At 38.0% G+C, this 25,728-nt stretch overlaps 4 protein-coding genes across 4 annotated transcripts; 3 read left to right on the top strand and 1 right to left on the bottom strand.

The window, feature by feature from the left end:
- LOC105168593 lies at window positions 1,201-2,235 on the bottom strand. Its single transcript, XM_011088727.1, has one exon. It carries the CDS (start codon window positions 2,233-2,235, stop codon window positions 1,201-1,203), a length of 1,035 nt encoding a protein of 344 aa, XP_011087029.1.
- LOC105167978 (cytochrome P450 77A3-like) lies at window positions 7,076-9,100 on the top strand. The gene is made up of 2 exons (XM_011087878.2): window positions 7,076-8,335; window positions 8,447-9,100. Exons 1-2 carry the CDS (start codon window positions 7,186-7,188, stop codon window positions 8,830-8,832), a joined length of 1,536 nt encoding a protein of 511 aa, XP_011086180.1. The 5' UTR covers window positions 7,076-7,185; the 3' UTR covers window positions 8,833-9,100.
- LOC105167979 (cytochrome P450 77A3-like) lies at window positions 12,879-14,713 on the top strand. Its single transcript, XM_011087879.2, has 2 exons — window positions 12,879-14,080; window positions 14,173-14,713. The coding sequence occupies exons 1-2, from the start codon at window positions 12,928-12,930 to the stop codon at window positions 14,553-14,555; spliced, it is 1,536 nt and encodes a 511-aa protein (XP_011086181.1). The 5' UTR covers window positions 12,879-12,927; the 3' UTR covers window positions 14,556-14,713.
- On the top strand, window positions 16,941-24,550 carry LOC105167981 (phospholipase A I-like). Its single transcript, XM_011087880.2, has 18 exons — window positions 16,941-17,763; window positions 18,431-18,578; window positions 18,765-18,843; window positions 18,948-19,101; window positions 19,192-19,401; window positions 19,475-19,720; window positions 19,804-19,966; window positions 20,049-20,309; window positions 20,418-20,542; window positions 20,818-20,979; window positions 21,084-21,273; window positions 21,353-21,489; window positions 21,791-21,929; window positions 22,327-22,518; window positions 22,625-23,090; window positions 23,179-23,395; window positions 23,485-23,574; window positions 23,763-24,550. The coding sequence occupies exons 1-18, from the start codon at window positions 17,161-17,163 to the stop codon at window positions 24,207-24,209; spliced, it is 4,029 nt and encodes a 1,342-aa protein (XP_011086182.1). The 5' UTR covers window positions 16,941-17,160; the 3' UTR covers window positions 24,210-24,550.

Below are 25,728 nucleotides of genomic sequence, written 5' to 3' on the forward strand. Positions count from 1 at the left end.
TACCGATTGCATAAGGCCATCACCAGTCTCTAGTGCAACGGCAACAATTCAGTAACAGGAAGTGCAAACTCTTGTTGATTCAAGTCAACCCAACACCTCTGGGGTTAAAGAGGGAGAGATTAGCCTTAGGCCGATGAAGGGCACTTCTAAGGTTAGTACTAACAAGTTGATATCTTCTTCTGCTCGCCTCTCGGAACGTATACGCGGTTTCCCTTGGTCATCAGCAATCCATTCTCGATCCAAAAGTGTCGAGCCTTGCCCTGCTCGACAAGCCGAATCAGGCGTTGCGCCGCGGGATCTCTCGGTAGTAACTCCCGCACCTGATCCTTCGTAGAGATAGCAGCCGCGCTAGAAGAGAGCGCTGCTATCGACTCCAAGTTCGCCAAGTCCGCCCTGCGGCTCAAGGCATCTGCTGACTGCTTCCTAAGCTCCACAAGCTTAGGTTGCGGTATTCTGTATGGTGCCCTAGCGGGCGGTCTCGTGCCAGGCACCGACTCGATCTCGTGATCCACTGCCCTCTTCGGTGGTAGCTTCCGAGGCAGCTCGTTTGGCATCACGTCTTTAGACTCCCCTAACAGTTCCTTACTACCGCCCGGGGTGGGCCCTGACACCTCTTCCATCTCTTCAAAACAAAGGGTACCCAAGTAGGAGATCTCATCCTGCTTGTGCCCCTTCTCAAACTGCATGGCCGACAAGTTCTTCTCTCCAGTACGTCCGGCCAAGGTAGGAATGACACACGGCTTCGCCCCCAACATCATCAGCGAATCGGCATGAGGTAAGACAGCAGTGCGTGTATCCCGTAGAAATTCAAGCCCAAGGATAAGCTTGAAGTCGTCCATTGCCACAACAGAAAGATTGGTCTTGCCCTCATAAGCACCAACCTTAATCAGCACAGACTTGGCTACACCGGCAATGGGTTGTGCAGCCGAGTTGATCGCCTTCACACGCCCAACTCCCTTCTCCAGCACGAGCCCGAGTCTCGCCACTTCGGCGCTCGCAAGGTAGTTGTGAGAGGCTCCAGTGTCGATCATGGCTCTTGTCCTCATCCTCCTCCGTGTCATTCTCACCACCTGCCTCTGCTTGTGGCTCCACACCCTTCGAGGATGACACCTTGTCGGTAAAGGTCGTCGCCAATGCGTTCAACACCTGTCTCTTCGGGCAATCCCGATACATATGCGGACCATCACAGATCAAACACCCTCACCTCCTCTCGGGTGCTCCCTGCTTGTTCTCCTGGGGCTTGTTCCTGTTTGAACCGCCCTGTGAGCCATTCTGAGAGTAGGGCCTCTGGTCTCCCCCACCTCTATTGAAATTATTTCTGAACGATTTCATCCCATTCCACTTACTCCGCTCAGGACTAGGCGTCGCTTGCCTATCCTTCTGAGTCTCCAGGTTGAAATCTGCCAAGCGTTCGGCCGCTATAATAGCCGAACTCAAATCAGTCACTCGTTGCCTCTGCAACTCGTTTCTCGCCCACTGTTTCAAGCCTTCCATGAAAGTGAACAGCTTGTCTGCCTCCGACATGTCTCGGATGTTCAGCATCAGCGCTGAGAAAGCTTTGACATATTCCCGCACGGAACCTGTATGTTCAAGCTTTCGCAATGCCCTCCTGGCATTGTACTCCACATTCTCGGGGAAGAACTGCTCTCTGATCGCCTCCCGTAGAAGAGCCCACGTGTCGAGCTGTATTTGATGAGCCTGGATTTCCGCAAACTTGGTCCGCCACCACAGCTTTGCGTCACCAGTTAGGTACATGGTCGCAGTCGCAACCTTCCTTGCCTCGTCCCGCACGTCTGCCGCAAGGAAGTACTGTTCCATGTCGAAGAGGAAGTTCTCGACCTCCTTCGCATCACGCTCACCGCTATAGGCCTTCGGTTCTGGTATTCGAAGCCTAGCACCGGGGTCGTGAGCAACCATAGGTGTGCTACCCACTGCACGCTGGAGCAGTCCAATCTGAATGGACATCTGCTCCATGTCACGCCGCATATCGGCAATGCTGTCGTTTCCGAATACGCCAGCCATCTCCTGAATCACGTGCCGACACTCGTCCAACTCCGAATTCAGCCCCGTGATCTCAGATTCCAGGGAAGAGACCTTCGTCTCCAATTCCACCAACCGGGAGTGTCCGTCCTCCGGGTTCTCAGCTCTCTCGCTGGATGAAGCTGCGGCATGTCGCGGGCTTTCCGGATCTTGCCCCGATGCCTTCGCAGCAGTAGCGGTGCACCTCGGCCCCATCGTGGCACGAGGCTCTGATACCACCTCTCACGAGGCGCCTATCACACAGCACGTCGTGTGGCTAGTAGTCCGCTGACTACGTCCGCCAATACCTCCGCTCGGCACAAATGCAGCGCGCCGAATATATCAGAGTCGGGAGGAACAAATCACAAAACAGTAAATTGCGCACGCGGATTCAGAAAATCAAATTGCATTGAACGAAAATGCGTATACAATGATCAACGATGCTAGAGCAAGGGGTTCGCCTTGAGGGGGACTCTAACACGTCACTAAACCAAGCTTCTTGAACTCATTCCCCCCTATAATAGGCTTAAAAAAATAAATCCTATTGTCTACACTAGACACTAGAAAAGCTGAAATTTGCAACTCAAGAGGCGTAACGTCCCCTTGAGGAATCTAAACAACAGAAAGCAAATAACAAAGCAGTAACAAAGCAATAAAAGGCCTACACCTAGGACTCTAAGACTAGTTGGTTGTCCAGCGTCTGTCGATGAAGGCTGAGTGGTCGGCCATGTAGAACGGTTGAGTGGCCGAAGTGCGCGTCACGGGGCCTAGTGAATGGGCAACCCGTGACACCATGTCAGCTGGGTTTTCTTCAGATTTGATTTTTTTTAAGACTAATTAATTTAATATAAAATACCTATAAATAATATAATTTTTTTGCAAATTAAAATTTTGCAAACTAAAAGTAAAAGAGAAAGAAAAGTGAAAACGCCGACGCAGTAACAGTAGCAGGTTACACCACTTCGGAGTTCTCTTCTCTTCTCTTCTCCTTCTCGACTCTCTCCAGCGGTAGCCAGACCCACCAGCGACTGTCTCTCCCTCGAGGCCGCGACTTCATTATTCTTCTTCTTCATTCTCATGTAATTTTTCTTTCTTTTAAAGTAGAAGAAATTCAAGAAATTTGACTTACAAGTTTTGCTTCGTAGGTATTTGATGAAATGCCTGATAGAAATTTTTTGTTTTTATTGTGTTCTTTTCTTTTAATTTAAAATTTTGAATTTTATTCATAAATATTCTTTTCATGATACATTTTATTTTTTTAGATATATTGGTATATGTATTTTTGGATAAAATTGAAAAAATATCAAAATTATTTATATATATTTTAAAAAATATTTTTTTCGATTTTTTAACCCAAAATACCGAAATTGAAACTATTCGGTTCGATTTTCAATTTTTAAAATCGGTAAACCAAATTTTTGATTAATCGAAAATTTGATTCGATTCCATTTAGTTAACCGAACTGAACACCCCTAGTCACCGGCATGTAGTGGCCGACAACGGAAGTAGCAGCTTCTTCTCTGGGCGACCACCGTCGCTCAGATCTGGCCACTGCCCCTTCTAAAAGGGGGCAGCGGCTGCAGTGGATCGTCACCCCTTTGTAAGCGGGCGATGGCGATGTCGCCCAGAACAATTTGGGTGACATCGTTGTTGCTCTCATCGCCCACATAGGTGGCGAGAGTTGCCGCTATAGGTATATATTTATTATATTATATATATATTATTTCGTACATGTATAAATATATTTAAATTATTTATGATTTAGACCGTTTAGTTTTTATAATTGAAAATCAATTTTTGCTATAAGAAGAGTATGACGATTAATTTAGCAAAACATTAACACCATTAGAATTTATTTAATGGAAGAAGAGAGTATGCAATCTTAAAAAACTAGGGAAACTTTTTTACCTATTTTTTTCACAACTAAATTTTAAAACCACCATCAGTTTTATGTAATTTATCCTTTACACAATTACAATTTTGTTGTCATTTTGTTGTCGCAGATGGATGGAAGAGTCATTTAATTTTTTGGATAATTACATGTAAATTAGGAATAAATATAATTATTCCTTTTATTTATTATATTTTAAAAATACATGTGTTACTGTAAGTGGCTAGTTTACAGTAACACATATATAGGTATAAAATTGGATTATGATGATTGGTTGAGGCAGATTATGTATTTCTTGCTGCAAATGGAAGGTAGTGATCATCAATTATTAATTGAGATGACTTATAACAGAAAGTGCAACGCTTTTAGCATTTTCTATGTTATATTGTACACAAATGTTTATAAAGACAAACACGACAACGCTGTTTTTGGACAAAATATTACATAAAAAATTTCTAAACATTATTTGCATTGTTTTATGTTTGGTATGTATTAATTGCACTGTGTCCTTACCAGACCTTCCAACCAACCAGCTGTCCCCAATATTACACTTCAATGCGCTGCTAGATTTTGTGCCCCAATCCACTACTCATCTATATATACACACTTATATACATATAATCTCAAATATACAAAAGTTTAAAAAAAAATTACTGCAAGTAAATATTATCATTGACTCTTTTAAATGCAAAAGGTGTTAGGTGGACCTATCAATACTGCATCCGACCATCAAACAGTTTCGCTGCCTTTTTCTTTTTATTTTTAATTTTATGAATACATACATCTCTATAGATAAATAAATTAATAAATTGATTAAAATAGCAATGTGGGATCAACACATCAAATGTAAATTAAAATAATAATATAAATTAGATTAAATTCATAATTTTAAACTTTTTTTGAGATATCAATTTTAATTATTAAACTAAGACATCTTCACTATTTTTGTTTAGTTTAAATAAAAATGCTATAAACACAAATGCTTTCATGAGAGTAAAACTCATATCTCATTGTTGAAAATTTTAATCTGAATCGAGTTCAATGCCACCAATTTAATTACATTGTAGCTAAATTACAACAGTTAATGTAATTAATTTACATTGTTGAAAGTATAATTAATCATGTAGCAAGTAATTATAAATTAGGAAAAATTGCAATTTTTTTTTGGTTATGTAATTTAGGTGTTGGCATTTATAATCTTGTACAATTTGATTTTAATAATTTAGTTCTGTAAATTTAAAATTTTGACAATTTTAGTCATTTCAATCAATTTAGCCATAAATTTGCATGTGATTTGCACATAATTTAATACGATTAAATCAATTCATACAGGATAAGAAAAATATCAATTTTCTAAGTTACATAACTAAAAATGTCGATCCCTTCTAAATTATAAGACTAAAACTGTAGTTTAATTTGGTTAAATGCAAATTATATGCGATTTTTGAATCAAAACGCTCGAAAAATAAATTAAAATTTTATAAAATTATAAAATTAAATTAAAAAAAATCTTAAAAAATAAAAAAGTCACCCCTAAAATCTAGAAATTTATAAATACATCCGTGAAAAGAATATTTTAATTATACTATATCATTATAATAATTGAGGGGCGTAAAGGGATGTGTATATATAGCTGGCTCTGATTTTTCTGAGCAAGCACTCTCAGTATATATAATATTATGAAATTTTATTTTCCAACATGTAGTAATTACTGTCAATAAATGCAGCACAGGCTTTTTGACTAGCTACTACTGGAATCAATAATAAAACTTTTCATAAATACAGATATATAGGTCAAAAAAATATTTATTATATGAAATTATAACACTCACATGTTACAATTAATGACAATATTAATATTACTTAATAAAGCAAAATCACACAATTAATTATGAAAGGGCTTATAAGGAAAAAAGTTCCTTCTTAACTAATTACCCTTTTAACTGCAACAATCAATGGCCCATAATTTTGTACAGATTTATTTGCAAGTGATGTGCGATCCACGATGTGGTGGGATAACAAAATTTTTTTTGACTTGTCATAATTTTTCTAGAACACCTGTTTGGATCTTTTGTTGTAAGGGAGTAGTACTCCTTGTTTTTTTTTTACTAGAAATTCTAGGGAAGTAACTCTCCCCACTGTAACTATTTTGTGCATTTTAATATAGGATGACTGGGGACTCCGAAAAGCTCCACCGCCTTTAGATGGTTTTTGTTAAAAAAAATAAAATAAAACAGTGGCCCATGCAACTCAATTTTGTTTGTTTTTCGACGGAATCGAAGGGTGTTCGGGGAGTGCAAAATTTTTACTCGAATTGAATTTGATTGAACGAAATTAATTACATGACAAGTGTACATAAGTGATTGCTCATTTTTTTAAAAATTGTATACTAATCACACGACAAGTGTATTGCACATATCATATGATTGGTTCAAATTTAATCGAATCGGATTTGAATTATTGTGTATATAAAGATTACGTTATCATGAATTTTATTTAAAGAAAAATTGTATATACATAATACGTATATATGAAATGAAATAAAAAAAAATACAATATAAATTACAATTGATAATTCAATGAGAAGACATATTGCATAAGGAATTGGGTGTGCAGGGATTCACTATGGGTGTACATTCAAATTAAAAATTAGACCACCCACCTATTTATGACCATATTAATTACTAGCTAGCTAGTCCTTTAATTTCTACTCCCGTACAATGTTCTTGCAACACATTTCAGCCTCTTTGGAAGGAAACAGTAGAAGCCAAAATTCAGATGCCCCCCACCCCCTATTTTGTAAGAATTTTAGTCTGAAATGTGTTGAATCACACCCTATAATAAAATATAGTAGATTTTATTTTGGCGACATCAATAACCACGAATATATACATTGTATTTTGATAACTTGTATCGTTTTTATTTTACAAAAAAAATATTTATATACATGACGGGTATCCTATAGCAATTTTAAGACATCAAATATAATTGATAATATAATAAATACTACTGTATTTGTTATATGATGGTGAGTATGTATAGATCAATAGTATTGAAAGTGAAGGTAAATATATATTGTGAAATTATTTATTTAATAGCGCCAGTTGGTAGTTAGAGTAAAAGTCTTTCACCCACCCTCCATTCCCTCCTCTTTATATCTGCTCTTCAATTCACTGTCTATACCTCACTCCTCCTGCTAACCTTTTCCCTCCATCTCCGGCCCCGGCCGCCCCCCACCTCCCCGTGGACTCTCAGCAAAAATTCAAGAAGAAAACATGGAGTTGTTAGACATTCTACTACTCGTCGTGGCAGCCGTCTTCCTCCGTCTGTGGTGGCGGTACTGGTCAGCCACGGGCGGAGGCTCAAGAAACCTCCCACCTGGGCCACCGGGGTGGCCGCTGGTTGGGAATTTATTCCAAGTCATCCTCCAACGCCGCCATTTCATTTATGTGGTGCGTGATTTACGTGCAAAATATGGACCAATTTTCACCATGCAAATGGGGCAGCGCACGCTCGTGATCATCACTAGCTCTGAGCTCATTCACGAAGCACTCGTACAGAAAGGGGCGCTGTTTGCGAGTCGGCCTCCGGATTCCCCCATCCGGCTCATATTCAGTGTTGGGAAATGCGCCATCAACTCGGCCGAGTACGGCCCTCTGTGGCGCTCCCTCCGCCGCAACTTCGTGACGGAGCTGATAAACCCTACGAGAATCAAGCAGTGCAGCTGGATCAGAAACTGGGCTATGGAAAACCACATGAAGCGGCTTCAAGATGAGGCTTCTCGAGTGGGCTACGTGGAGGTGATGAGCAACTGCAGGCTCACCATATGCAGCATTCTTATTTGCCTGTGCTTTGGCATAAAGGTTTCTGAGGACCGCATCAAAGTCATTGAAAGTGTGTTAAAAGACGTCATGCTGATGACGACGCCGAAGCTGCCGGACTTCTTGCCAGTACTGACGCCGCTGTTCCGCCGCCAGGTGAAGGCAGCGAAGGAGCTGAGGAGGAAGCAGTTGGAGTGTTTGGTTCCGTTGATTAGGAACAGAAAGGCATTTGTAGAGAGTGGTGGAAACCCTAAGGCGACCACTTCAGAAATGGCAAGCCCGCTGGGTGCGGCCTATATAGATTCATTGTTCGGGCTCGAACCACCAGGAAAAGGCAAGCTGGGGGAAGAAGAAATGGTGACACTCTGTTCTGAAGCCATCAACGCCGGCACCGACACCAGCGCCACCGCACTTGAATGGGCTTTACTCCATTTGGTTCAAGACCAAGAAATTCAAGAAAAGCTCTACAAAGAAATTGTTGGTATCGTGGGCAAAAACGGGGTTATTGCAGAGAGCGATGTGGAGAAAATGCCATATTTAGGAGCTATAGTGAAAGAGACATTCAGAAGACACCCACCCAGCCATTTTCTGCTCTCACATGCCGGTAATTAATCGATCAATTTCTCGAGCTCTCAGTCTCATGCATGCACGGAAAAAGAAAATGTTAGTACATTTCTTGTTTTCAAGAACTAATTGTCCTTTAACACGTACGCAGCCACAAAGGAGATTGAGCTGGGCGGATACACAATTCCGGCAGACGTGAATGTCGAGATCTACACGGCGTGGTTGACGGAGGACCCTGAAATGTGGGAAAACCCTAGTGAATTCCGGCCGGAGAGGTTCTTGACGGGTGACGGCGTGGAGGTGGATATCACGGGGATGAGAGGAGTGAAGATGCTTCCATTCGGGGCGGGTCGGAGGATTTGCCCCGCCTGGAGTTTGGGCACATTACACGTGAATTTGCTGCTGGCGAGGATGGTGCAGGCGTTCAAGTGGATCCCCATTCCAGATAACCCGCCCGACCCGACTGAGACATTTGCATTCACTATTGTCATGAAGGATCCCCTTAAAGCCATAATTCTGCCCCGGGCAAAGATTTGAATAATTGAATGCTTCGACTGTGCAAGCCACGTGAACGCATCCCATCCCATCCCACTATATTAATTAAAACACTATATTTGTTTCTTTTTCAGTTTCGGCTTTTCAAAGTAAGTGCTCTTTCTAGCATCATTCCCTAATCACCACTACCCCCTAAATCTCATGATTTTCCCTATCTAGACCAATTGTTAAAGTTGCTCAATTACCTTATTATATATATTACATATTTTCCCCGCCCACAAAAATCGTAATTAATCACCACATCTTATAACTCCATCTTTATTTTGAGTTATTAATTGGAGTATTCTATTTAATTTTTTATTTATTTTGTTCTAAATCGATTTAATATTAGTAGCTAAAGTTACTGTAACTAATTATAGCTGATTTGCAATTCTAAAGCTATCTATTTCATTTAAATCCCATCATGTCAAGTAAATTAAGGAGGTCTAATTCTTAAAAATATTAAACACATACTTTACTTTATTAATTTAAAGTTTGATATAAACAGTTGAACTTGAAACGTTTAAAAATTTTAATTTTAAATGTGCGAGTAAAAATACTTTTCTAACAGTCAAAACTTATCAACAACAGTTAATATTTGGGTAATGAGATGGACTCTCCTTAACTAATGAAATTATGAAAATTAGAATTAATGATGACTACTGTTAAATTCTTATCCTTGCAATCAGTCCCATGAAATCCTATGATCCATATTCCAACCCTGTTAGATGTTTGTAATAAATTCTCAAACGTAAAAATCATTTCTTTTTGGGTTTATTGTCATTAATGTTTTTTTATAGTGGAATCGTATTTGTTAGGCAGAAAACATCGGAACCAAAATGAAATTCCGAAATTGAGTGTGAGGAGAGATGTGAAAGGAACAGATGAGAGAGGTGGTTGGACACTTGGGTCCATAGGATTCAGGAAAAGTTGAATGCCCGTTCTGTGAATCGGTGGCCCATTGGTCATCAATGAATTACAAGCAGGTAGTTTATGGCACACCCACCCACACGGAATCAGACAATTATCCCACCAGTTTTTTTATCAGCCAAGCCAACATAATTTTCATTAATAAAAAACACACATAATAGTACAACAAAGTTTTTCAGTTGGTTTCTCTTTCAACAGGTCAAGGGATACGCCATAATCTAAATAAGGCACATGTACTAACAGACTTGGCTAGGTTAATACTAAGGATGCGCTGTCTGACATCATCCACAATCGAGAAGGCCAACGTGGCGGGAGTCCTCTCTTCATGCTCAAATCTCCTCAAGTTCCTTGCTCTCCAGATGTGATAAACACATGAAGCTAGTAAAGCTCGATACGCGAGGTTAACAATGTGTTTTCCCCTCTATTTTCGTGATGCCCATACGATATCAATCGTCCAATCTCTGTTGGGCCATGAAAAATGCACCAATCTGTGAATCTCAGAAAGACATCGTCTGCTAAACCGGCACTCCTGTTTTCTTAAGATTTACGAATAATTAAACACAAATAAAATTAAAATTGATTATTATCCGATGGTATTCAGTACATGATTTCTGCTTTAGTTATAGTGTTAGTCTCTATTTTTCTTTTTATAACTCATTGAACACTGCTAGATCTGCTGCATCTTGTACACTCTTGTCACCAACTAACCAATCAGGCCCGGCCCTCTTCATATGAAATTAATATATATATATATATATATAGAATCAGTAGCAAAATTATACGTTTAGTCTCATAAATTACGAAATTTAATATTTTTAGTTTTTTAGCTACTTTACCGAATTTTTAAAATGCTACCAAAAATTATATTACTCGACACATTTAGTTATTTGCTTCACAAAATTTATGGAATTAAATGTATCGAATTTTTTCAATTTTAGAATTATTTTAAAATTTTCATAAAATATCAAAAAAAAAAAATTGTCAATTTTTTTTAATTTAAAATTATTTTAAAATTTTCATAAAATAGAGAACTAAAAATATTGAACCCCTATCCTATGAGACTCAAAATATAATTTTCACCAATCAATATATATAAGACATGTTTTTGTTTGACGAATATAAAGATTGAATTAGCGGAATATATTCGAGTAATGGTGTAAAAGTGAGAGATATTTAGGTTTTCATTGCCATAAATGTAATTATTTTCGAGTTCTATAACTTACAGTATGATATTTTTTGTTGTGAATGAATTGACTTTCAAATTTAGCCTCGTAACTTCAATATTTTAGAAAGTTTTAGTTATTTTTTGCCGGAATCTTCAATTTGTCAAAAAAGGACTAAGATTATTAAAATTTTAAAGTTGTAGGAGTTGTAAAAACTAATCCATGTAGGACCAAAAGTATCACTTTGAATTACAAAATTAAAATTGCAACCCCCCACCCCTTTGGGGCTCGGACACTAATTACATATATATATATATATATATAGGGCGAATAGTAATTTATTTTTTTGTGATATTGAAAATGAGCACATTATCCCCTTATGAAAAAATATAGCAATTTACCCCATATAATTTTTAAAATAAAGCAATTTGCCTTCTTGTATATTTTAAAAAATACAGGAAGGTAAATCGCTATTTATTTTTTCATAAGGATGTAATTTGCTCACTTGTAATATCACAAGGAGGTTGCTTGAATTTTTTCCTATATATATTGTATAAGAAGATGTCCGCATATATATAGCGTTATCAGAACGTACCATATATGCAAATACATGTGATAATTTTTTGCTTCTTTAGCGAATAAAACAGATTTCGTTTAATAAAAAATATGCAAAGGGTGGACGTATTTTTTGGAGTACAAAATAAATGACCATAGTACACCGTTGTTACCCTCTGTCATAAACCTTTATGTTTGATCAATTACGTTTTACTCTAGTAGTTAATGTTAAGGCTGAGGTCATTTTTTTGTAGATGTAATTGTTATTATGGAGATAACTTTCCCCGCTGTAATTATATTGTGCGTTTTAATATAGAATGATTGGGGACTCCGAAAAGCTCCTCCCACCTCTAAGTGATTTTTGTTTAAAAAAAATAAAAAATAAAAGAGAAAAATATAGCCCAGACTTGATTTGACTAATTTAAATCAATTATATAGTAAGTGCAAAATACTTGTTGTATAATTGATGTACAATTAAGAAAAAATGACCAATCACATAGCAAATGTATTATACTTGCTCTTTGTTTAATTTGATTCGACCAAACTTAATCTAAGTTAGAGTTTTTCTTATTATAAGAATTCTTTTTTGGAAGGACAACATGATAGTTATGGACATCTCTGAAGATTAAAGTCAAGTTACTCTTAATTAGAACTAGACCAAATTAAGTCATTCACTTATTTATGATCCATTAGTTATTGCATTGACATTAATTTGGTACAGTACCAACTCCTATCTGTATAATGCCTCTGTTAGGTTGGCAAGGGTGGCTGCGTGTCCACATGACGTACGTGTTTGATTGAGATTGCAATATTGCATGCACTTTTGATCCTTAATTTATTGAGAAAATTATAATTTTACTCCTATAATTTACGGGCATCATTTTTTATTCTGTACAAATAATATTTCAATCCTATGACTTTAAAATTTTGGTAAATTTTCATCAGTTGTTTGAAAAATTACATGTGACTTTTAAATTATATTGTACTTCTAGTTTAATTAGCAACTTCTCTAAATTGTACTTTTAGTTTAATTAGCAACTTCTGAATTAGAGGAAAGGGGATTACAATCTCCAAAACCACAACTCTAATCCTTGTCACAATTTGTTCAATTATCGTCTTCATCAAAGAAAATTATAGCCTCGACCCGACTCTATCGAATTTGAACCAATTATATAATAAATGTGATACATTTATTTTGTAATTGATTTGATTTCATCAAATTAAGTTTAAGATAGATAAATTTCAACCGACCTACGTTGGTAAATGTTTCTTTTCTTACGGAATTATTAATTAATACCGCCAGTTTAGTTAGAGCAAAAGTCCTTCACCAACCTCCATTCCGTGTTCTTTATAACCCTCAATATGTACTACGTACTCTTCAATTCACTGTCTATTGCTCAACCCTCTAACTATCTTTAATTTGCTTCCCAATCTCCTGTCCTGTGGGAACATGATTTTGATACACATTCTACTACTCTGCTTGGCAGCCCTCTTCCTCCGGCTGGGGTGGCGGTACTGGTCAGCCACGGGCCGAGAGCCAAGAAACCTCCCACCAGGGCCACCAGGGTGGCCACTGGTCGGGAATTTATTCCAAGTTATCCTTCAACGCCGCCATTTCATTTATGTGGTACGGGATTTACGTGCAAAATATGGCCCAATTTTCACCATGCAAATGGGACAACGTACTCTAGTGATCGTCACCAGCTCAGAGCTCATTCACGAAGCACTCATACAGAAGGGCGCGGTCTTTGCGAGTCGGGCTCCTGATTATTCCCCCATCCGGCTCATATTCAGCGTTGGGAAATGCGAAATCAACTTGGCTGAGTATGGACCTCTGTGGCGCTCCCTCCGCCGCAACTTTTTGTCGGAGCTGATGAACCCTACGAGAATCAAGCAGTGCAGCTGGATCAGAAAATGGTCGGTGGACAACCACATGAAACGGCTTCAAGATGAGGCTTCCCGAGTGGGCTACGTGGAGGTGATAGGCAATTGCAGGCTCACCACGTGCAGCATTCTTGTTTGCTTGTGCTTTGGTGTAAAGATTTCTGAAGACCGCATCAAAGCCATTGAAAGGATAATAAAAGATATCCTGCTAATGAGGACACCAAAGCTGCTGGACTTCTTGCCGGTGCTGACCCCGCTGTTCCGCCACCAGGTGAAAGCAGCGAAGGAGCTGAGGAGGAAGCAGATGGAGTGTTTGGTTCCGTTGATTAGGAACAGAAAGGCTTTTGTAGAGAGCGGAGGACACCCTAACGCCACCACTTCAGAAATGGCAAGTCCATTGGGCGCCGCCTATGTGGATTCGTTGTTCAAGATCGAACCACCAAGCAGAGGCAGGCTGGGGGAAGAAGAAATATTGACGCTCTGCACTGAAGCTATAGTTGCCGGCACTGACACCAGCGCCACCGCACTTGAATGGGCTTTACTCCATTTGGTTCAAGACCAAGAAATGCAAGAAATACTCTACAAAGAGATTGTTGAGTGCGTTGGCAAAAATGGTGCTATTACAGAGAGTGATGTCGAGAAAATGCCGTATCTTGGAGCTATAGTGAAAGAGACATTCAGAAGACACCCGCCCAGCTATTTTCTGCTGTCACATGCAGGTAACTAATCAATTCATTCTTGACCTCTGCAGCTTTTGCTCTCAATCTCATGCGCATGCACAAGACTGAATTTTCTACTTAACTGATCACAGCCACAAAGGAGACTGAGCTAGGCGGATACACAATTCCGGCAGGCGTGAATGTGGAGATCTACACGAAGTGGTTGACGGAGGACCCTGAAATGTGGCAAAACCCTAGCGAATTCCGGCCGGAGAGGTTCTTGACAGGTGACGGCGTGGATGTGGATATCACGGGGTTGAGAGGAGTGAAGATGCTGCCATTCGGGGCGGGCCGGAGGATTTGTCCCGCCTGGAGTTTGGGCACATTACACGCGAATCTGTTGCTGGCAAGGATGGTGCAGGCGTTCAAGTGGATCCCCATTCCGGATCATCCGCCCGACCCGACTGACACATTCGCATTCACTGTTGTTATGAAGGATCCCCTCAAAGCAATAATTCTGCCCCGGCAAAATTAAAGAAGATTTGAGTAATTGATTGTGCAGACATTAGAAATGTCTCCTTCCTTGTTCCGCTTCCTCAAATAAGTGCTATTTTTAGGATGATGATTCGGAAGTCACGTAGGCTAAATGCGATTTTCCTTATTCAGAAGAGGGGAAATTCCCAAAATCCAGTATGGTCGTACCTCAATAAATTTGATATTAAGTATAATCCATTTGTAATGCAATTGATATATAATTTTAAAAAATTAACTAATCACATAATAAATGTATCATAATTACTCTATAATTGATTTGATCCAATTAAATTTTATTTAGTTAAAAAATTTACTTAAAAGTGTTGAAGTTGCCAAAGCTTAATACATTATATTTTTAGGATAAAATTCATTTGGCCCCCGACATTAGGATAATTAAGCCCTAATTTTTAATTTACTTTTAATTAATTCTTACAAAGTGTTTGCGCCTGCTTCAGAAAAGCGATTTTCAACTTCTGATTTCAAAAAACATTTTTGAAGTTTTTAGAATCCCGACTTCTGCTTCTGAAACGGCTAAAGAAAACGCTTTTAGGCCGAATGCTAGAAGCATCCTAGAGGTACTTTTAGCTGCTTTGACTTTTTTGTAAATAAATTCAATTTTATATTTTACTACTTTACCCTTATTATAATAATCTTAATTCAACTTTACCGTTTTTAATTTTTATTTCTAAAATTGTATATGTAAAGTTGATGTCGGAGTTTTCAAATAATTTAAATTTTACCAATAATTAAATTTACACTTTTAAATATTTAATATTTTAAATTTTTTATGCTTCATTTGTTGTATCATCTAATTATATTATTTCGTCAACATATTATTATTTGATTAATTAATAAATTAATTATTTTTTGTAATCATACAAGTTTAATTATTGTATATGAATAAATAATTATATTACTTAGTGGAGCATTATTAAATTAAATATATTTTTATAATATTTTTAAAAATATAAATATGAAATACTTATAATTGAAATAAAATTTATGATTTTTTATGGAAAGATAATTAATAGCGACAAACAACAAGTGAAATAATAAGCAAAAAGATAATATCTTTTTAACACATATGGACAAAACAATCTTTCATCAATTAAGTTTATTTTAAAAGTGACTTTTCTCCAAACACTATACAATTTAGTTTTAATCTACTTTTTACTTTTTTTACAAACATTATACACTTTTGATTCTGCTTCAACTTCTAACTTTTTCTACACATACTATTAAAGTAAAACAACACCTACTATTAGACTAACATTCCTCACGTTGGTGGGTTTCGAATTCATGACCTTAAAGTCATGGGGCTTCAACTGCGCTAATCAAAAAATCGTAATTTTGGTCCCATAACTATAGAGAGTGACATTTTTAGTCCAAAATTAGATTTGATACTCAATACCTACAATTTAAAAGTAAAAAGGCACGATAAGAACAAAATTAGTTGAAAATTGCAGATTTTGTCGGAATTTGGCGTGTGGCCCTTACATGAGCCCCAAATTCCGTCCAAATTACAATTTTCAGACAAATTTTATCTTCAATGTCCCACTTTTTTAAATTACAAGATATATTTTTCAAATTAAATTTATAATTACCACCCTTAATTTATAGTTACGATAGTATAATAGTTTTTTTCCAAACAATTGTAATTTTAGTTCCATAATTATTAGGGATGACAAATTTCAATCATGCTGGAATTTAATATAATAATTTAATAATTGCAATTTCATCCAGACTAAATTTTTGATGATTTTTATCCTTAATGTGTTAGTTTTTTTTTTTTTTAAATTATAGTGCTAATTAATTGCGAAATTCAATTACAACTGTACTAGAATTATCACCTCCTATAATTATGAGATTAATACAATAATTTTTTAAAATAAATAAATAAATATATGTTTATATATACTAAAGTGAATTTAGAGTATAAATAAAAGAAATAAGATGTAAACTATAGTTTTAGATCTGATATGAATCATCAATTATTACTAATCAAAATTGAACCATCAATTTATAGTAAGTAAGATTTAATGGGTTTTTAATAAGGATATAAATATTATTTTATAATTAGAGATTTAAAATAAAAATAAAAATTAGCACGTGTTTTTTATACTATTTTGATTTGAAAAAAAATAAAATATAGGGACTTTATATAAGTTTTATAACATTTTTGAAGAATTTAAATATGAGTGGAGGATAAAATTGGAATTAATCCAAGGAGAAGAGAGTACGGACATGCAATGTCGTGAGGATCAGTTTGTGAAATAAAATTTCTGTTTTTGGGTTGCCATATGAGTCGCTCTTTTATGATGATTTTCATCTACACGTATTCACTCTCAATCTCTCCTTCAGTTACAAATCCCAATATCCAGAGAATATGGGAAGAAATTTGGAGTATGTTGGCAATGGTATATGCGTCATGCAAATCTCTGTTTGCACACACCCTCTTCAGATCTTATCTCTTTGAATTTCTCAAATGCGCAATCACCCGTTGAATCCAAATACCACTGGATCACAGCGTTGTTAATCAGAAACGAAATTCAAGAGGATAAAGACAAAGATTTTCGTGGAGAACCCTTGATCTGAATTCAGCGTAGATGTCGTGGGGACTGGGTTGGAAGCGCCTATCGGAAAGTTTCCACCTGACTTTGAGTTACGGCTCCGACGCCGACACACTTGATGAGATCATCAGGAAGACATCGTCATCCTTTCCGTCTTCGTCTCAGGACGCTGCCGCGACCAACAACAATCAAGAACTACTAGGATTCAGGATTGACCTCGACTGGAACGCTGGCGATGACGAGGATCAAGTCGCGTTGAGGCTCCAGTCGCAGGTCATGGTCGCCTTGCCCTCACCCAACGACGCCGTCGAAGTGGAACTGAGGGAAAGGGCTGAAAACTGGGAGGAGAATGTTGCAAGTTCCACGGATGGCGAGGGAAATTTGGAGAATACCGCAGGGCAAGTGAAGAGGTTGGAGGTGTTGATGAGAGTTGTGACGAGGAGGGAGCCGCTGAAGGGGATTATAATGTCGAGGGCTGGTGGTTCGGGACAGCAGGCTGATGGCGGAATGGGAGTTTTGATAAAGCTTATGAAGTTGAATTTGGGCAGTGGGGATGCAGATGGGATGGCCCCCGGGCCTGGCTTGGCGGAGCATTGGCAAAATCTTTCTGTTGTCATCCTCTGTGGTCTTGGATTAACCGTGAGCTTTTCTTCAACCAAAAATTGCATCGTGTATAGGTTTGGATTTTATATGCCCATCAAGTTATGCAATGTGACACTGAGTTGAAAGTTATAGATAATTCCTTAAACTTTGAGTGCAAAATAGAAAATTTTAAGCTCAGTCCGATGGTCAACTTTCTCAGTGTATTCTTTTTGAGAGGTGTTATTTTCTGGTTTACAAGGGCACAAGCGTGTTATTATTTTTCCAATGATTTTTTCACTGTGATATGCTCATTAGTCACTATCATACTCATTATTTCATGCTTTACATTGTCTGAAGTTTTTGTTTTCGTGGTTCTCAAGTTCTACTTGGATTTCAATGTCTAAAGTTATTGGTTCTTAATTATATAGTAATTTTTTATTTATTCATGTGCAATGGTTCTTAGGTAATTAGTTCTACTGCCTACATGTCCCGGGTTATTGATTGTAAAGATTGATACTTATTCATCTCTGTGGTTGCCAGTCGCGAGAGACAGGGTAGAGTTATATCTCTTTGATGTTTGTGTTGCTTAAGAAGGCTTGAACCCGTCAAGGGATTGCTTTCCCTAGGAGAGTTAATTTCTGAATTTCATTTATCTAGAGTATCTTCTTGGTGCAGTTCGACTAAAAATTACTGCTATATTTACTAGTTTTTCTATTATCCTCAGGCGTTGTCAGCTGAGATAACTCGACTTCCTCTCCTGGAGAAACTATACCTTGATAATAACAAGCTACTGGTTTTGCCACCTGAGCTTGGTGCACTGAAAAGCTTAAAAGTTCTTGCTGTAGACTACAACATGCTTGTTTCTGTGCCTGGTAAGATTGCAGATGTTTCTCATGGCTTTTTGGTTCTCAATACTTTAGTGGATAAAGGTACCTGCCACTAATTAAAAAACTATATATATTCTTGCAAAAATAATCTAGATGAGTCATAAGCAATGTTGTAGTAATCTGTTTTTGCTAATATTTACATTCGGCAACTTCGTTGGCAAATCTAAACAGCTGAACTTAGACAGTGTACTGGTCTTGTTGAATTGTCACTGGAACACAACAAGCTGGTCCGTCCTCTTCTGGATTTCAGGTCATTGAATTATCATATATTGTTTTGCTTCTTAATATACTTTTTGCTCCGATGACTGGAGACAGTCTTCTGAAGCTTAATACTTTTCTTCAATTTATTGACAGGGATATGGCAGAGTTATGTGTTTTAAGGCTCTTTGGCAATCCCCTTGAATTTCTTCCAGATATTTTGCCATTACATGAACTTCGCCACTTGTCGCTTGCCAACATCCGGATTGTGGCAGATGAAAATTTAGGAGCAGTTAATGTACGGATTGAGGTGCGTAATGATAAAGGCTCTAAAGATTATTATGAAAATCAAGTATATGATATCACGTTGCATTACGCCTTGCTTTGGCTGTTGATGCAGATGGAGAATAGTTCTTATTTTGTAGCATCCAAACATAAGCTGAGTGAGTTCTTCTCGCTCATATTCCGTTTTTCTTCTTGTCATCACCCTTTGCTGGCATCTGCTCTTGCAAAGATAATGCAAGATGAGGAAAACCGTGTAGTTGTGGGAAAAGACGAGACTGCACTGCGGCAGCTCATAAGTATGATAAGCAGCGAAAATCAGCATGTGGTATGTTTCAGTTTAGTAATTGTCCTTGTTTATATTAGATTGTTTGTTACTTAATGTTTATGCCTTTTTTCAGGTTGAACAAGCTTGCTCTGCACTCTCGTCTCTGGCTTCAGATGTTCCAGTGGCAATACTATTGATTAAATTAGATATTATGCAACCTATTTCTAGAGCTTTGAGATCTGCAGGATCCGACAAAGTAATTTCTGTTTTGCAAGTTGTGGTCAAGTTGGCTTTTTCATCTGATATTGTAGCTCAGACCATGCTGACCAAGGATATATTGAAGTCACTGAAATCATTGTGTGCCCATAAAAATCCAGAGGCAAGCTCCACTGCCTGTTTCTTTTACGTCTTTATTATTGCATTATCCTTTGTCTCACGATGACGAGAAATAATCTCTTCTAGGTAAAAAGGTTAGCTCTATTTGCTGTTGGAAATTTAGCTTTCTGTACAGAAAACCGTCGAGTGCTTGTTACCTCCGAAAGTTTGCGAGATCTTCTTCTGAGGCTGACAGTTGTATCCGAGTCACGTGTATGTAAAGCTGCTGCCCGTGCTCTAGCTATATTAGGTGGGGTCAGGCAGGAGTGTCTCATGTAAAATCAGATACTGCTTCAGTATATACTTACTTTACATATATCATGTCATTTTAGGGGAGAATGAGGTTCTGCGCCGTGCTATTAGAGGAAGAAAGGTCCCGAAGCGTGGATTGCGTATACTTGCAATGGATGGTGGTGGCATGAAAGGAATGGCTACTGTAAAGATTTTGAAAGAAATAGAGAGGAATACTGGAAAGCAGATGCATGAGCTATTTGACCTTATATGTGGAACATCTACGGGTGGTATGCTTGCTGTTGCTCTAGGAATCAAAGCCATGTCTTTGGAAAGGTGTGAAGGAATATATAAAGAACTCGGTAATACATCTGCCTTAGACAAAGGCCCTTCTACCCCATGGTTTCTACCATATTCTTTTCTCTCTTACCTTTCCATGTTTTATACTTAATTTTCATTCGTGTTCGCAGGGAAAGTTGTATTTGCTGCCGCCCCTTCTCCCAAGGACAATGAAGCCGCAACATGGAGAGAAAAGTTGGATCAACTCTATAAGAGCTCTTCACAGAGTTTCCGTGTTGTCGTACATGGCTCAAAAGTATGTTGTATGGCACCTCATTTTTTTCTTGTAGTTATCTTAAATAAAGAAATTTCATAGACTTCGAATAATAATGGGGGAATACATGTTGAAACTTGTTGATATGTCAAAAGGTGTTCATTTGGTTTCTTCTTGTCATTTCCATTCACTTCATTCATATCTAGGGTCTAGTCTGTTTCTCTACTTCACCAATTCTTCTGAAGAAAGCTTACCGAAATTTTTCCGGAGATTGTTTTGAACCATAAAGTTACACAAGGATTTGCATCTTCTTCCAGCACAGTGCAGATGAGTTTGAGAGGCTGCTGAAGGAGATGTGTGGTGATGATGATGGAGATCTCCTGATAGAATCAGCAGTTAAAAGGATCCCAAAAGTTTTTGTCGTTTCAACTCTGGTCAGTGTAGCACCAGCTCAGCCATTCATATTTCGTAATTACCAGGTGTGATTTAAATATTGCATTTGTCTTTGATATCCTGAGACTTTGACAAGAATTCTTTTGGTTGCGTTGTCATCTGAGAAATTTCTTGTTTTTCTGAAGTACAGTACCCAGCTGGAACAACTGAGATTTCTTTTGCAGCTTCAGAAAATATGGCAACTGGTGGACAAGGAGCAACTAGTGGAGCTGAGGTTGGACATAAACGCAATGCTTTCATCGGAAGCTGTAAGCATCACATATGGCAAGCTATAAGAGCCTCATCAGCAGCACCATATTATTTAGATGATTTCTCTGATGGTACTTTCTCACCATCTTATATTGTTTCCAGTCAGGAACTTTTCTGCGTCTTCTTTCTAAAAAAATTTGTATGCTATAGGTGTGTATCGCTGGCAAGATGGGGCTATTGTAGCAAATAATCCTACGATTTTCGCTATACGAGAGGCCCAACTCTTATGGCCTGATGCTAAAATTGATTGCTTGGTTTCAATCGGTTGTGGCTCTGTTCCAACAAAGGTGTTAAAAATTTGTATTTCTACATATGGTTATAAGTTTTTTTGTTGTCTTCCCCCACTGAAGATTTGCCCCTTTGGTTTTTGTATGATCTTGGATCATTCCAGGATTTGAAGAATAAGAGGGGCAGAGATCTTGTCATAAGTCTTGTGGGCATATTTCTAGATCAAAGTCAAGTTACTCTTAAATGCATTGAAAGAAAAATGATAGCGAACTTCTTTCACTGGATTGACAGTTATCTATCATTGTTGCATGTTGTACAATCTCTAATCAATAATTGTTATCTGTTTGATGTCTCTGTAAGGTCCGCAAGGGTGGCTGGCGGTATTTGGACACTGGACAAGTGTTGATTGAGAGTGCATGCTCTGTTGACCGTGTAGAGGAAGCTTTAAGTACACTGCTTCCTCTGCTTCCTGATGTACGCTATTTTCGGTTCAATCCAGGTGAAGTTATTTTTATGAGTCTCCCCAGAGGCAGAGCTAGGATTAATGACAACAGGAGAAAGCTTAAGTTTATCAGAGAAAATTTTGGAAGAGATTTTGTATGTTGTGCACGCACGTTTAACCTAAAAAACCTGGCATTTTGTATCAATTGAAAAAATGAACCATCAGACATTCCACACAAATAGCAATAATATGCAAACGAAGAATTTGTAGATAGGATGGAGAGAATCTGTTGCCAGACGCTGATGTTCTTGCCACTTTCAATTTTTAAGAAAGTTGATATAGAGGCTAATCACATTGCATGCCTAATCATATGGCAAAAATAGCAGTTGCTTGTATCAGCTTTTATTTGAACTATAGTATCTACTCTGACATAGTTTTTATGTTTTTTATTTAGTTGATGAACGTTGTGATATAGAGCTGGATGAAACTGATCCGACAGTCTGGATACAGTTAGAGGATGCTACAGATGACTACATTCGGAACAACTCCATTGCATTCAAGAATCTAGCTGAAAGATTGCTTGAGAGTCAGCATGATGAGAAACTTTCAGATGGTTTACAGTCTCAGCAGCTTCCTAGAGCAAAGGGTATTATAATGTCCACGACTCTTAATCCTTCATTAGTTGCTCCTGTAAGTGTTGTTGTCTTAATCATTGTTGGCCTAAGTATCAACTCTTATTTTGTATATGACAGCACCAAATGAGTACATCCCCTCATTGGGCCAGAGACGTGGCGTTCTTCTTGTACAGGCATCCCACAACACGGATACTGGAAGAGGTGTTAACCATACACGCGTACTTAAGACATTTTGTGCTAGTAATGGGATAAGATTATCACTTGTAAATGGAGCATCAGGGACCACTAAGACAGCTCAAGGATCTGTATTTCCAACTCCATTTGCTTCACCACTTTTTACTGAAAGCATTTCATCGAGTCCCCTACTTTACAGCCCTGACAGAGTTGGTAGAATTGATTTAGTCCCACCATTAAGTTTGGATGGTTTTTTTTCTGCAAAAACAACTGCATCACCTCCTGAGTCTCCTGAACGAAAGCAACTTCCAGTTCCTGTAGTATCTTTGCATGAGAAAATACAAAATTCACCTCATGTTGGAGTAATTCATTTGGCTCTGCAAAATGATGCACGGGGCTCCATTTTAAGGTTTGTCTTTGGCGCATACTTGCTTCTTCCTCGTTCTATAATCCTTGTATTGTTGCTTGCATACTTAGATTTCTTCTTTTACCTGTAGTTGGCAGAATGATGTATTTGTGGTCGCCGAACCCGGAGAATTAGCTGAAAAGTTTCTTCAAAATGTTAAATATAGCTTGTTGTCAATGATGAAGGGTAGGAGGAGGAAATATGCTTCCATAATCACAAACATTTCAACTGTTGCTGATCTTGTGTCATGCAGACCCAACTTCCAAATTGGTGGTGTTGTCCATAGATATATAGGACGTCAAACACAAGTATCTTCCCTTTGTTCTGAAATTGGTGAATTTACTAGGTTTCAGTTTCAGGTAGAAAATATTTGTATCTAACGTGTTATTTTCTGAAGGTCATGGAAGATGATCAAGAAATTGCTGCTTACATGTTCCGTAGAACTGTTCCTTCCACACACTTGACCCCGGAAGATGTGCGTTGTATGGTACGTCTTTGAATCTTGTTCATCAAATTATCAGCACTGAATTCGGCTTAATATCAAGAACTGTAAATTGAATTGGAGTTGTTTAATCCATCTTGCCATATTGCCAATGCATAATATTGGAACATGGCAACACTATATCAAAATTTTTGAACCTGATTACATCTGTTGTTGACACTTAATCTTTGTAGGTTGGAGACTGGAGGGATAGGATTATAATCTTCACAGGAATATTTGGGCCCACACAAGCTTTAATTAAAGCGCTTCTAGATTCCGGTGCTAAAGCTGTTGTGAGCCCTTCTTCTGAGCCTGAAGAAATGCAGTTATTGTCATTCCATAGACCGGGTGATTTTGGTTGCTTCAAGGATGGGAGGTTTGAGATCGGAGAGGAGGAGGGAGAAGATGAATATATTGAACATAACAGTCAAGCAAGCGATTGGGAGGATAGTGAACCAGAGAAAGATGTGGAGTGTAATATATCTTTCTGGGACAATGACGAGAAAGAATTGTCCCAGTTCACGAGGGAGCTGTATGACTCACTGTTTCAGGGTGGTGGAAGAGTGGATACTGCTTTAAAAAATGCTCTTGCATCAAATCGGGGCCTGAGATATTCATGTCACCTCCCAAGCACACTGTAGCTTTTTCCAACTAGAATCAGATTTTTTCGGGCGAAGGGCACGAGTGGATGCTGCTCTGTGCTGTACTCCGTCTTCCCATTTTAGTCAAGTCTGCAAAGAACATCATGACAAATTCTATAGAAAAATAAAGAATGAAAGGGATCAAGAAAATGAAAAGAACCGAAGGAGCAAGCTTCCTCCAGGTGAAAGAGATTCTTCCTGGGCGTATTTTGTTCACTGACATTCTGTGGAATTGTTGCCTGGCTTGGGAATCTAATCCGTATACCCATTACACTGTAGTTTGTAAAACAACATTCTAGAATTGTATATACATATAGAGAAAGAAAGATAATTTTGGATTAGATGAACAGAGAGAATAATGAAAATAACAGAAAGAGCAATTAGGAAAACAAGATAAGGGGATACAGGCACTTTTAAGCCTTGCTATTGTTCCCATCAATACTAATAATGTCTCTTTTAGAGATGAAATTTGCAACTCTTCTTCTTTTTCTCTTCTTTTTTTCACGGGTGGGGGGGGTGGGGGTGTAAAAAGTTGCCAATGCTTTGTGGGGAAAGATAGAAAAATCTACAACGTATTCTGACCATGGGACGCAATGGAATTAATAGGAGTCAAGTAGGCACTGCAGCTTTGATCTGCTCTACCGGAGGGTGACTGGAAGTATGATGCAATGCAGCATTCTCATACAAGTTGGTCTTAGAGTCTAACTCGGATCGTTGATCAGTGAAGTGATCTTTCAGTATGACAAACGAATATTATTTGCGATCTCTTATTAGGAAGTGTCTGTAAATGGCGCTAATTAATGTGCATGATGCCCATTAGAGTAATTAACTATTATTAACTTCTCTTTTAGCTCTTTCAGAATTATATCTAAGTACCTAATCTAAATTTACTATGTTCATCAAATTTCTCACTCTTCCAAGATGTTCGTGGTTGATCAACAATTCAACGGAACTCCCTAATTTACCTCTTGTCCAATGATCTCAATATTATTTTAACATGTAGAGTTTAAACTTGAAGGGGTCGTAAAATGTAATGATTAGGTTCGTGGACGAGGCAAAATGTAAGGAATATCTTTCTTCAACTATAGCTACACCATGATATATGCTTACACAAGAAAGCCACAGAGTGAGTAACTTGCATGAGAACATGGCAGTTGAGAGTCGAGAGTTGCATGAATTCTGAGAGGGATATGAAGAATGCCTCCAGCAATACTCAGTTCCTAGCCTGGATGTAGATTCCAAAGACTAGAGAAGGAACAGTGAGATCAGAGTGAGATCTTTTCTCAATGATTGTGGTTGCAGTCAGCCAGGATTGGATGGAAAATTGGGTTCTGTTGTTGAAGTCTTGGAGTTGTTCCCAGAAAATTTGATGTCTACAGTATGTCATTTAGTATCAAGAATACACAATTGGCCAGTTATTGTTTCCTTACATGTTCTTGGTTCATGCTGGAAACACTATTTGTGTGATTTGCCTATTAGTATGATGACATGATTCAACAACCTTTGTATAGGAAAATCA

The sequence above is a fragment of the Sesamum indicum genome, linkage group LG8 (genome assembly GCF_000512975.1).
Source record: "Sesamum indicum cultivar Zhongzhi No. 13 linkage group LG8, S_indicum_v1.0, whole genome shotgun sequence".
NCBI lineage: Eukaryota > Viridiplantae > Streptophyta > Magnoliopsida > Lamiales > Pedaliaceae > Sesamum > Sesamum indicum.